The sequence below is a fragment of the Simochromis diagramma genome, unplaced genomic scaffold (genome assembly GCF_900408965.1).
Source record: "Simochromis diagramma unplaced genomic scaffold, fSimDia1.1 OVJJ01000816.1, whole genome shotgun sequence".
NCBI lineage: Eukaryota > Metazoa > Chordata > Actinopteri > Cichliformes > Cichlidae > Simochromis > Simochromis diagramma.
The window spans coordinates 14,192,829-14,206,452 of NW_024386908.1; the positions used below are offsets into that span (position 1 = coordinate 14,192,829).

Consider the following 13,624-nt stretch of genomic DNA (forward strand, 5'->3'; position numbering starts at 1 on the left):
GGTGTCAAAAGGTTGAAAATACGGTTGGTCAAAATGCTGTTAGTCAGTTTTTAAATTGCGATTTAAGAACTGACACTATGTTCATGTAGGAAAAAGGTATATGTTAAGGCGTTGTATATGGAGAGTGTTGGCAGTGCTCACCTCAAAAATAATTTGCAGTATAATCGATCATTTCTGCGTAGGGACTGTCAGAAGGTGGTGCTGGTGTATTTAAGCGGCTGCTGTAGAGTTGTTGTTTGAGGGAAAATAGCACGACTCATAAGGTCAAACAAAGTTGGAATCAATACTGTCAGAGTACACTTTACCAGAAGAAAGACAGGCATTACAGACCAGAACGAGCTAAATGTTTATCTCAAAGGCTGAAGTAGAAGCTCTTCATCCTTGACTCAACAGTCATCAGTTACTTAATGTCTTTGATTCGAGCTGTAAATCGGTCTTTAATTATGTCTAATAGTCCTCAAGACTCTTCCAATCAGCAGCTGCTGGATTCTCTTCAACTCATTCAACTTATTTCTCTTATGGAAACACAGCTGTCTGACTTTACCTTCTGAATGTTTGCATTCACGAGCTTTCATTTAATTACAATTCAGCACTCGGAACAAACAGAGCTTTTGATTGAGAGGTCATAAATGTCATGGATGCAAGTTAATTGTTAAAAAAAACCCATCTTTTTTTATGCTTTGGTTTAATTCCACCTGATTATTTAAGATGTCCAACGATTTTTTTCTTCTTCTGCTGGCTATTTAGAAAAGGTCCCATCCATATCACAGGTGAAAGAGGTGCACTGCGTGAGTGGAATAAGCAGATTGTGGTATTCAAAAGAGATGAGCTTGACCCGCTTGACTGAAGCAGGACGTTTCATCAGCACATCACAAGCAAGAGACACAAGCTTTCATGAAAGAAGATAAAGAGAGGGAGAGATTGCCTGATTTAAAGTGCAGAGGAGGAAGAGAAGGGTGGGATGCGATGAGGAGCACTCATAGAGCATGTCCTTCATTGGTTCAGTGTAGAGTCCACTCCTCTCATCGCCGCGAGTGGGTGGAGGACGAGAACAGAAAAGGATGACATAAACAAAGGGATACAAGTCTTTGTGTATGAACACAGAGAGGCTTCAAACGATGAGAGCTGCTTGCCAGTCCTTTTCTCATTTTGTTTGGCTCCACTAACGCTACACCTCCAGAATAGTCCTGCAGAGTTTGGTAAAATACAATTCAATATCTGTTAAAAGGAATCACTCAATATTTTAAGAATTACATCTTTTCACTGTTTTACTTTGAGTTAGATAAAGAGATCAAATCCTCATACCTGCTGTTAACTATTGAGCTAGAGCTGGGAGGTGGTTAGCAGAGGGAAACGGCTAACTTAACATTCAGAGTTCAAAAATACTCCTTCCAGCACCTGTCAGTCACTAATACTGTACATGTTGCATGTGTCAATCTATATAGAAAGACAGACATTTGTGGGAGGCATCTTTTAAAATGAAAGGATTATGTCTGCTATAGCTGGAATGCTCTCATGAGAGGAAAACCAGGCTATTGGGGGCCCCCAATTTTACAGTGACAGGGGTCTCCAACTTAAATGAGCTGTAGGCTACTGCTGGCACTGTCACCTCATGTGAGGGCCACTTTAGTGTTCAAGGAGTACAAAACAAACATGAAAACACCCACAAATGTTTCAGAAAATGTAGTGTTGAATTTTTAATATTATATAACAAGACAAAACTGCAAATGTGAACGCAATTTTTTTTTCTCACGTTTAACTAACTGAAGCCTTTCATTGAACTACAAACTGGTACTCACTTTCTGGCCCAACACGTGGCATCACAGTTTTGTTCGTATTTAACAAAATAAAAATGCAGACATAAGTGTGCACATTAGTTTTTGACTGCTAGCGAAAATTGTTTTCTTTACAAATAACTCTCACTGAACTAACACAATCAATCCCTCAATATGTTTGTACTCTCTGCTCATATTGGCTTCGTATTAAGTCATTTTTTGCTTTTTAAAGAACTTATTTTAACATTGCACTCAACAACAAACAAATCCTCCCTAACAAAAAAGTAACTTCACGGGCCAAATTGCATTCTATTTCTTCACGTCAGTATAGCAAGTAGGGGTGACGTGGGCCGCAAGTGGCCCTGGGGCTACGAGTTTGAGACCCCTGATTTAAACAGACTTCCATAAATAGACTGTACAGAGCATTAAAGATATCCTATCATCCCCCAAGTGGGGCTAGTTGTGGCTGTAGAAGGGGTTACAAAGGGGTGCCTCTTCTAGCTGCTTCTAGTATAATCTTCTTTTGTGTTTGTGGCTCATGTAAACTGCAGGGAGACCTCAGGGAGACTAGCCATGTGACTGAAGTGGAAAGTAACTGAAATACAGTCTTTTGGTGTGGTACAGCAAAAGTCTAATCATGTAGTCGTCTGACTCCATAGGTTTCTCGTCTAAATTGTGGCAAGAGTAGGTGTATTTCCCAACCTGTCAAAATATTTTTAAACAAGATGCACTAAATATGACACATTTTTAAACAAACTCTGTTCAGGGTTTTATTTTTTTCTTCTCTCAGAAGGAAGGATTCTCTGTCAACAAAGACAATCGTGTCATCTTCTGAAGTATCCTGAAGTTTCTCGAGTGGGTTCCATTGTCTGATCTTAAAAATAACATCTCATTAATGATTAGAAGAGATGTTATTTTTAAGTCTTTTTCTATGTCCCTTTTTTCTCTTAAGAACAAAGCTTTTCGAACTCTCTCCCTCACACTTTTAAAAGTTACTTCTTCTAAAATCTGTAATAAAAATGCACAAATTCATTGGGCAATTAAGCACATAGCTAAGGGTTTGAAGTGGCTTAGCTGTGGGGATCTTCCCAACTGGGAACACTGGATATTTTTGAAAGTGCTTTACTCCCTGCAGAGATATCCACAAGGACCACAATTGCACATAATCAGCATCAACATATGGGGAAAGACATTCATACTGTATTGCAGTGAGAATGAACTGCAACAGTGATGAAATACATGACAGAGTTTCGGTTTATCTCGAGTGCTTTAGTTGGTGAGACAGAAAAATCTGCAGACATCCAAGATTTGAGTTTCACTTGAACAACTCAATTCACTTTGATCGCTTTGTTAATTTAATCAATTCAGCCTCTAATATCTGGCCCGAGGCTTTTATTACTGATCTTAAAGGAGGCGGAGATTATCAGAGCAGCGGGGGGGGAAAAAAAGCAAAAAAAAACAGGGAGGTGATGCTAAAATGACTTTAGATACTTTAAGCCAGACTTTTACAGTGTTGTGTGTCTACCGAGTATCCTCCAGCAAGTGTTTCATTTAAAATGCCCCCCGTGCGTGAGAGGCACCGGCCATCTGCCAGATTGTTTTTCATTCACAGAAAGCCCGATAAAGTTGTGAAGGTCGATGCGCTGCGAGGCCCGGGTGGCGATGGTATGCATGCTGAGGAGCTGCTGCTTATTTTAACAGCAGGTCAGGGAGGGTGAGTGGGAGCAGCAGAAGAAGAAAGGCGAAGGACAGAGCGAGAGAAGGAAGGAGAAGGGGGAATTGTCATAATGCAATAAGCAGATTAATAGGCAGCGGGAGGGGAGAGAGAAATGAGGAGTAATAAATGTGGATCTGAAGATGCATATGAATATGGAAGAGATTGCAGATGCGGGGATGATGCCTGGAGGGAGCCTCAAAGACCTCCAGTTGCCAAGCTCCTCGTCTGCTGCTGGGAATTTCGATTCACATCTGCAAAATCAAAACAGAACTCACCACACCCGTACTTTCTTATCCTTCCTTTCCCCCATCTCGCACACCATAAATGATGCTGACTTGACAGCGAGGAACCTGTGGCATCGCATCTGTGGATCTTTGGGCACAGACTCTCTATTCACCTGCCACGAGCTTTCCCAGCTCAGCTAACAAGCTCCTCGGTGCTTTGTTGTAAATGTACAAGGAGTGTGCAGCTTGGCTTGTGATTCAAAGGAACTTCACCCAGCTCGAAGGGATACACAGGGTGGAAGTGAGATGTGTTAATTCGTGTGCTTGGAAAGACCAGAGAACTTCTCATGTGGAGTCTAAATCCCAAGCCCAGACCAAATCCTGACGCTTTGTTACGGCCGTCGTCGCTTAAATGAGAAGGTGCGTCAGAGGTTCGCGAGCAGCTTTGCAGTCTCTTTGTAATACTTCTAAAATGTGTTCTTCCTTTGCTTTTATTTTCACACTACAGAAGAGAATGAGAAGCTAGTGTAAGCTGCAGAGCTTTCAAAAAGAATTGCTGATTTGATTGAAGATGTGGTTTGCAAAAGCTGCAAATCAGATTTCAGACGAATATCTTTGCGCCGTCTATAATGAGGGCACTATTTAAGGAGCTGCTGTGTGCCTCTGCCTTCTTTCTCATCTTGATTATGTTTTTCTCTCCACTGTTTAACTAACAGGAGAAGAAATAACTCACTTCTTGCCCTAATACTTGATTTACTCATAGAATGAGACATTTACTAAAGTTTTTTTGCATTTCTTGGGAAACTGACCTGGCACAGTTCAGGCATTCGCTCCACTTTTTTAATGTGCACTAATATCTTTAATATCATACACATAATGCGGAACATTAGATTGTATATAAAAGGACTGGTATTACGCTGCGAATGTAATTATTCATTGTGAAATAATAATACAATAATGTGCCATCAAATCTCTTGTAGTAATTTTAGATATATCGTACTCCCCTTCAAATGGTTCACAATGGTTTGGTCCACACCTGTACTTTTCAGAGGTGAATGTAAAATAAAGGATGTGTGAGAGACCTTGTTCTTTAGAATAAAACTTATTTATGATTTCTCGTGGGTTCCCCTTAGGTGCTTCTTGCCCCCCCCCTCATTAAAAAATCCTGGAAACTCCTTTTGCTTTAAGGCACTTTCACATTTTAGAGCCTAAGGCTACATCTATTATTTTTGTACAGTCTATGATTAACCCATGGCATATTGCATAATATATATAGAATTACTTTTTTGCACACACAAAGTTGAACCTTGTATTAAATCTTGTGTGTCAAAAAAATATACGTAGAAGTGTATTTTTGTCAGAATTCATGTCTAATTAACCGTCTAATTCATTGGAATAACTAATAAGCCCTTTACCTTTTTTTTTTCTCTTCCTTCAGGCCACAGTTGCGGCCTTCGCAGCCAGTGAAGGTCACTCTCACCCGCGGGTGGTGGAGCTACCGAAGACGGAGGAAGGGCTGGGCTTCAATGTGATGGGCGGCAAAGAGCAAAACTCACCTATCTATATCTCCCGCATCATTCCTGGAGGCGTAGCTGAGAGGCATGGCGGCTTAAAGCGAGGGGACCAGCTCCTGTCTGTGAATGGAGTGGTGGGTCTCGCCAGACTAACGTTCTGATCCAGCATGTGGGAAAAGAGGATCAATGGATTGAAAGTAGAGTGTAGATAAGATTTTCAACCCCTGTTTAAGCTTGTTTCCAAAAATATATTTTTAGCAGCTTCTTGCCATGTATATGATTTCTAGTTTGATATGCGAGTCAACAATCACAGGAGTTATTGAGGTCGCACGGTTGCATGTTGTGAATAAGTAGCAGAAATTTCTTCAGCTGCTGGAGAGATATGAGCATCATACACTGTAAGCTAAGCCTTCTCATTTCACTTGATCGTAAGGTAATAATAGTGGAGAAAATATTCTTTTTTTTCTTTGAAGGGTTACTATTTTTAAAAATATATATATATTAAAATCAGCCCCCTTTAATATTCTACTCTTTCCGCGGCTCTGAAACCCCTGCAGAGTGTAGAGGGAGAGCACCACGAGAAAGCGGTGGAGCTACTGAAGGCAGCCAAGGACAGCGTGAAGCTGGTGGTTCGCTACACCCCCAAAGTGCTGGAGGAGATGGAGGCCCGCTTCGAGAAGCTGCGTACGGCCCGGCGGCGTCAGCAGCAGCAGCTCCTCATGCAGCAGCAGCAACAGCAGAATCTGGCCTCTCAGCAGAACCACATGTCGTAGGTGAGGCGCTTCATTGCTTTAAGGGTGAGGGGTGGGGGGAGGTGGATGCCAACAAAGGAAAAGGAAACACTACCTCTGAGAACTTTACTTTTAAAAAATTGTGTTTATGCATGTTGATGAAGATTACGTAAGGAAATTGTCCCGCTGGAAAGAACTGAAATGTAACAGAATGAGGAGTGTTGCAGCCTAGGTTGAGGTCGAAACGCCACTAATAGCTCGTCAGGATCGCCAAGCTCATCATTCGGGCACAATGCCATCAACTTTGCTTTGAATATAAATCCACAATACAGTAGTTGGTCCACCAACTGGACTTCATTTAGAGTTAAAGTAAAAAGCTACCAAATACAATTTCAACACTTAGAATAAACTGCAGATCTTTTACCTGGTTAATTTGTAATGAAATAACAAAGTAACAGGCCTCACCTGGCCATGACTCTGCAATTAAGATGCAACTGACACACCATGAAAAGGATTTTAAATCAAACAGAGGCAAAGTTATAAAAACTAAAACTAAAAAATAATAAATGTACCATTCTCTATAAACTTCTGGACCTTCTGTCGACCTGTTTCAACATACTTTTGATCCTAAACTCTGCCACAGTTTTAAAAAAAATATGTGCTGTTTTTTTGGACTTGCAGGCACTAAAAGAAATCAAAGGTGGGTAGGGAATGCAGATGTGCACAGAGAGTACACCTTTTATCATTTCCTGTATGAGCATAAGCAGAGCCTCAGGCTTGGGCCTCCCAGCTGTTCTTGTTTCAAGGTGACCGAGCTTTTATTGTTGCAAAATCTTTCTAGATGAATTATTCATCTTTCCAGACATCATACTTTTACTCGAAATAGTTTTTTACCTCGATTTGCTTCATTCCTTGGTTGTTGGCTTCATTTATATATTTATTTAATGTCAAGTATATAATAAAAACTTTCTGCTGAATGTTCTGGTGCAAGAAAGTTAAAACATTTTGCAGATAAACAATAAAAGAATTGAGATGGAGAACTGAATTTTATTCATTGTACTCTGTTTTGCCCATGTAAGCACTTCTTTCAGCTTGTGTGCAGGTATAGCAGACATATACATCCCAGCACAGAGCCGAAAAGCTCAGTAGTATATTTTGCAAACTGAGCAGCCAGTATCCTCTGTGCAAACATTACTGATTCTTCTTCTGTGCTGCCAGTGATTCTGTTGTAAGGGCTGTAAATTATTCAAGCTTAAACCGATTACATCTGTGGTTCATGCTCTGCAGGTACGCAGGTGCAGCCTGAAGTGTTGTTACTTGTAAGCTAAAGCTGGATGGAGGCTCTACCCTTGACTCGCTTTAGATCATTTTTTCTTACGGTGCCAAATTAGAAGAAGGCTGTGCACTGCCAAGCAAACTAAAGCTCACTCTTGCCTGCTGTAGTGAAAAACACTCAATTTAAAATCAAAAAGAAAGTGCAGACACTATTCAGACCATGAAACCAAGTCATATCATGCGGTCCCTATTTTTGCCCAAACGTCTCAAATTATTTGCCTGACGTGTTAGAGGCATGTGTCCAAGATCTCTTTGGCTTTGATGCTAAATCCCCCAAGCATATCTCTTGTCCTGGACTTGGCACACCACAGCCTGGAATGGTTCTTAGGAGCTTGTAACAGCGTGTTGTGGTGGAGCCACAGAAAGCGAACTGAGCAGGGATCATGTTATATCAATGCTGACCGCAGTGATCTGCTTTGGGATCCAAGAAGCTGCTGACCAAGTGACAAGAGTGCATTATAAGCCATTCTCTGTCACATTTTCTGAGTTTCTCTGCTCTCTGTTTACCAGCATAAACTGTATGTAAAGGTCAGAGCCAGATGTAAGTTAAAGAGATGCATTCATAAGTGATACTGGTGCACCTCCTCATCACACAAATATATGTATATATAAGAAGTGACGGCTCTTCAACTTTTTCCTTTCAGTTAATATTTTATCTTCTTAGACTTTTTTGAGTTGTCTTATTTTATACACCTGAAATCTTCAACAGTTAAACAACAGTTGATCTTTTTTTTTTTTTATAGAGCACTCGTATATGTAGACCGGATCCCTGTCAAGAATCTAATTCAGGCTTCAATTTAACATTTAGATGTTCTCTAATAAGCATTAGTGATGAATAAGCTAGTGATGGTAAATTTGATTCTTTTTACTGAATCGAGTTTTAATGAGTCACTCACCAAAGTGAATTATGGTTTTTTGAGTCATTTAATTCACTGAGTCAGTTGACCAGAGAGTGCAAAAAATGTACATTTTCACTTGAACTTAATTTGTTTCTCTTTTCATGTAAATCCTACTGCTAAGATGAATGATTCTAAAAGAAAACAACTATTTTATAGAGCAAAAAAGAGCAAAAACATTTCTAAAATTAAGCAATTTCCCATCAAAATTGCTTAATAAACATTTATTTTGTTTATAATGCGCCTTAACATTGGTTGCCAACCAAGAAGAAGAAGAAGCTGTGAACTAGGAGGGAGGGGGTGAGTGAGTGAGTGATTCGTTCACTCTGTCACTACCCGATCCGTACCGGAAACCCGATCGGTACCCCGCATGTGCGAAAGGTGTCTACTTCCCTCAAATGGTGTCCCTCAAAAGGTGTCCCTCAAATATATTGAATGTCGCAATGTTGGCAAAGAGGAAGTGACGTAAGATTTGCGCATGCGGGGTACCGATCGGGTTTCCGGTACGGATCGGGTAGTGACACACTCTGATTCAGCACAGGAGGGAGGGGTTAGTGAGTCCTGAGCAGTGTTGCCAACTTAGCGACTTTGTTGCTATATTTAGCGAGTTTTCAGACCCCTTAGCGACTTTTTTTCTAAAACAAAGTCGCTAAAAAAGACATGAAAGCGCGTATCGCTTTTACTCTCAACAAGCAGCGGGTGCTGTAACGCAGTCAGTTCTTTTACTCTTTTACTCTTATGCTGTTTTGTGGATCACAAGGTTTAAAACTACTTATAAACACACACACACAAAGTAACTCCACCAGAGTGCCTATTTTGGGTCACTTTTGCCGGTCCAAGCCCAAAGAAAGGAACAGGGTTGGAATTGTGACATTAAAAAAAACAATAATTGCTAAAGGAAATTTAATTTGTAGTTCTAAATAAACTCTAAATGCATTTAGGACGTTTTTTACTCACTTTATGTCTCTTCCACGATGTTATTTCTCTCTCCAACAACATAGGTTACAATTAGATTAGCATGACCAATTATGCAAATTAGGCGATGGCGTCATTTAGCAACTTCTAGCGACTTTTAGGACAACCAATAGCGATTTTCCTTACTGAGGAGTTGGCAACACTGGTCCTGAGTGATTCGCTTACGCTTACGATTCAGCACAGGAGGGAGGGGGTGAGTAGCTCAAATGTACTGTTAGCATGTTAGCAGAGCGATGCTACTGTGAACCGAGGAGCTATTGTCTTGATGTGAGCTTCTACTCAGGGTTTTTTCTTCCAGTTCAGAGCAGAAATTTTTTTTGTAAAGATACTGGATGTTGTGTTTTTCTCCACAATTTTAATTATAAGCTAGATATATTGCTGCTAACAGCAACAGGGATGAGTCAGTGAGTCAGTTGAGGTTGTGAATCATGATTCAGGAGTCGGTAAAGTGATTCTTGAGTATTGAACGAATCGTTCATGATTCGCGCATCACTAGTCACAGCAGATGGCTGCCCCTTGCTGAGCCTGGTTCTGCTGGAGGTTGCTTCCTGTTAAAAGGGAGTTTTTTCTTCCTTCTGTCACCAAGTGCTTGCTCATTGCTAATTGCTGGGGTTTTCTCTCTATTATTGTAGGGTCTTTACCTTACAATATACTGAGGGGACTGTAGTTGTGATTTGTTGCTAAATAAATTGAACTGAAGTTAACTGAACTGAATTGAATCTATCCTGTAACTTCAGTTAATTTTAACACAAAAAAACTCATCTCCAATCTTCTCCTCACCAAAAAATATCCTCCCTCTGTGTTTTTAATTTCAGAGTGTAGATCAAAATTAAGCCCCTCTGATGTCATCTTTGTCACAATCTGTCTGCAATTATGAGAACATTTTTGATTAAAACCCATCCTTTTGAGTTTAACATAAAAATCTGAGAGATGTGTCTTTTGAAGAAAAAAAAAATCCCTGCTTTGTCCCTTGTCATTTTAGTCAAATGTTTGGATTGCCAAACTAGCGAGATCCCTCTATTCTGGCATGAAAAGAGCCTCGGGATACCTCCAGAACATCTTAAGGAGGTGGATGGGTAAAGGGAGGTCTGGGCATGTCTGCAAACTGGATAAGGAGCAAAAACTGGATTGACAAATGCATTGGGATGGATGGATGGATATATGGATGGATGGATGGATGGATCCTAAAAGTATATGGTGTCATACTGGGTTTTTTTTTTTTTTTTTTTAAGATTAAACGGTTGTCTTGTTGCTAATTTATCCTTTTACCACACCATGTGACATTTTTCAGAAAACAGAAAAAAAATTCAACTCAGCATGACTTCATTTAGTGCAGCTGTGTTTCACGCCATTGCTCTCAGCCTGTTTTTCCTGTCTTTGTGATCTTCAGGCTGTTCCAAAAGAAGAAGAAGTGAAGAAGTGTGTGGATCTTTAAGGCTATCTGTTTGTGTTGAGGATCCCAAAGGCATCTCTCCATCATGGAGCAAAACCGACCGAAAGTAGAAGACTCTTTCACTCTCTCCCTTCCAGTGTACCACCGATTACTGAGCAAAAACGAAGAGAGCGTTTGTCCTGAATTTGGTGCTTCGAAAAACAAGTATGAGGGAGGCTAACACTGAAAGTTTTGACTTTATAGTCCCTTTTCTAGGTTCTACACCCCAGTTGTGACTTGAATACTCCCTTTCTTGTGTTTGTAGTTTGGTTTATTTTATCCACTTGGTTTGCTTTCATCCATTTCGCAGTGGATCCTTCGCCATTTTTCCATTGATATCATTTGTACAGTGGTGTTTCTATTGATTCCTCTACTGGTGCTTGTGTCTCTGTATGAAAGACCATTGATTTCCTTTTTCTGTGTCCTGTTTTTGATGAACTCTTTTTTACCTTCTATATTGTAGCAAGAAAAGATTTTGTATCTCGTAGGTTTAGCAATAACACTTTTGTTTTTGTTTTTTTGTTTTTACATTTTAAAATGAAATTCATCACCGTACATATACAGAGTTTAGGTGCAAATGTAAATCACCGTAAAGCAAATCGCATCTTATTCACTGTAAGGCAGCTCCTGAGTCCAAATCGGTCTTCGGTGCCATTTAAAGAGATTTACAGACGGCGCATAGAGTTAATGTGCAATAACTGCGATTCATAAAAAGAACTTATAAGCTACTCCCAACTGAAATTAATCTAGAAAATATATGTTACAAGGAGGTTCACTTTAATCCTCAGAAATCTTAAATGTTCCCGACAGATTACCAGAATGTCATCACTTTTGATTTTAACAGAATTAAATGAATATTATGTTTATTTTTCCAGATCTGTCTATTTTATAGTTTACGAGATCAGAGATTTAACACAAAGTTTTAATGTTCCTTTTAAAATATTATGTATTCTTTCTATGATGTGCAGATTGTTTAAAATCTATTCATTGCATTATGGCTAAATACTAGCACATAGTCCACGTGGATGTGTTACCTGCATTTTGTGTTATGAGTGGAGTGTTTTGGTTTGTTTGTTTTTTTTCCCCCCAGTGGATCTGTGAGAGAAATCATTTTCTTTGTCACCCAAGTAGCTGAACTCCAGAGTCAAAGTGGTAATCTGCCAAATCTGTGTTTACGTTGTCTCCATCTTTGGTGAGCTTCTTGTTGTGGTTTTCTGCTCCGTCGTTCCCAGAGATGACTTATTTATAAGTCTTTTTAACTCTTTTTTTTTTTTTTTTTTTTTTTTTTTTTTTTTGTTTACTGTTGATTTTCTTTACATTTTCAGTAGCTGGCTTTTACTCTTTTATTTATCCCAGACATTAAACATCACTTCCTCAATGCGAGACTCTGTAAACACCTGTATGCTAAAAGCAGCTGGCGTAAAAGCTGATGATGTTACAGAGATTTTATTTAAAACTGCAGTGAGTGATGATTTCATCGGCTTTAACCCCTAAGCCCAAATGAACAGCAGCCTACATTAATGTGTCCCACACTGCCACATTTGACTATTTCCCAAAAAACCTGTTTCCTCTAAGGTCTACTTAATGTCAAAATATTGTGATTAGGTGACCTTAATGTCCAGGTTTTATGATTTTCAACCATTTCTGACTCTCACAGTACATCTTAATAAGACAGATCCCTTTTTGTACCTTTAATTTATCGGTACTCTTTCTTAATTGACTTGCATTTTTGAAGCGAATGGTCCTGTATTTAACGTAAAGATTAAAAAAAAAAAAAAAGATAACAAACTCTTGATATGCAATTGTTATACATACTATATTTGTATAAATAAATCTATGTGCTTGTGTACAGTGATCAACTTGTGCAGTTTTCCTTTGTATCGCATGCATGCATTTTATGGTATTCTAGCACATTGGCCCAATTCCAGTCTGGGTCCTAAAAACTTCACAATTATGGCTGTTGAAGGGTCTCTTTACTTCGGTCAGGGGTGGCCAAATCCAGGCCTCAAGGGCCGATGTCCTGCAGGTTTTAGATGTGTCCTTGATCCAACACAGCTGATTTAAATGGCTCTATTACCTCCTCAACATGTTTTGAAGTTCTCCAGAGGCCTGGTAATGAACTAATCATTTGATTCAGGTGTGTTGACCCAGGGCGATATCTAAAACCTGCAGGACAGCGGTCCTTGAGGCCTGGAGTTGGACACGCTTGACTTAAGGGGAAGAGTAGAATTTTAGCTGCAGCTTTGGGGCGACTGATTTCTTTAACAGACATGTATACTTTTGATTTATACCAACACCTATTGATCTATTAAGATCATAAATATCACTTACATAGCAATATACCTATTCAGTTTAATGTAGCAGACCCTCCACAGTGAAAGTGTGTCAGGGTTGGGTTGGGACTGGACCTCATTATTCAAGTGTCTGTGAGCACCAGAGAGAGGGTTTTTTGTTTTTGTTTTTTTTATAAAGTATTTTATAGATGTGTATCAGATATATATTTAGATTATTTGATTAGGTTTTATGGAAGCCGTTTTTAACCTCTTCAATCATGCATTTAGGCCCTATGTGGAAATAATTTTAGCTTTGCTGCTACCCTTGTGCTATATTTGCAGTTTAAGATGAAGCTGGTAAACTGACCCAAATGCAAACCACCACAGGGGCAGACAGGCAGGATCTAAAGTGAAAAGCAATTTCAGTGCTGCATAAGAGGTATCTTCAGTAAAGTTCAGTAAAGGATTCCATAAAACTATGAAAGAGAGACAAAAAGAAGGAGCAGGATCATGAACTCACAGACACACAGAGACAAATTGCTTTAGACACACACACACAGAGGACAACCTGAGCTCAGGTATAAACAGTTAGAGCAGGCAAATGATTAAATGTGGGAATCAAGACAAAGACGGGAAGTAAAACACACAAGATACACAAAACAAGAAATACTGTCAAAATAATACAGATCCTCCTCCCTGTGCCAAAGAGCTCAAACTCTTAACAACACCAGACACCATGACGCACCTGCTTG

At 39.6% G+C, this 13,624-nt stretch overlaps 1 protein-coding gene across 2 annotated transcripts in view; it reads left to right on the top strand.

Annotated features, from left to right (window-relative positions):
* The window catches only part of lin7a (lin-7 homolog A (C. elegans)), a 45,254-nt gene extending 32,800 nt beyond the window's left edge, over positions 1-12,454 (top strand). The window contains exons 4-6 of one of the 2 annotated variants that reach the window (XM_040035563.1): positions 5,155-5,364; positions 5,788-6,003; positions 10,558-12,454. In XM_040035563.1, coding sequence (XP_039891497.1) covers positions 5,155-5,364; positions 5,788-6,003 — 426 coding nt within the window. In that variant the 3' untranslated portion in view covers positions 10,558-12,454. The remainder of the gene's footprint in view (positions 1-5,154; positions 5,365-5,787; positions 6,004-10,557) is intronic. The other variant, XM_040035562.1, reaches the window with a different exon arrangement.
* The last annotated feature ends 1,170 nt before the right edge of the window (positions 12,455-13,624 follow it).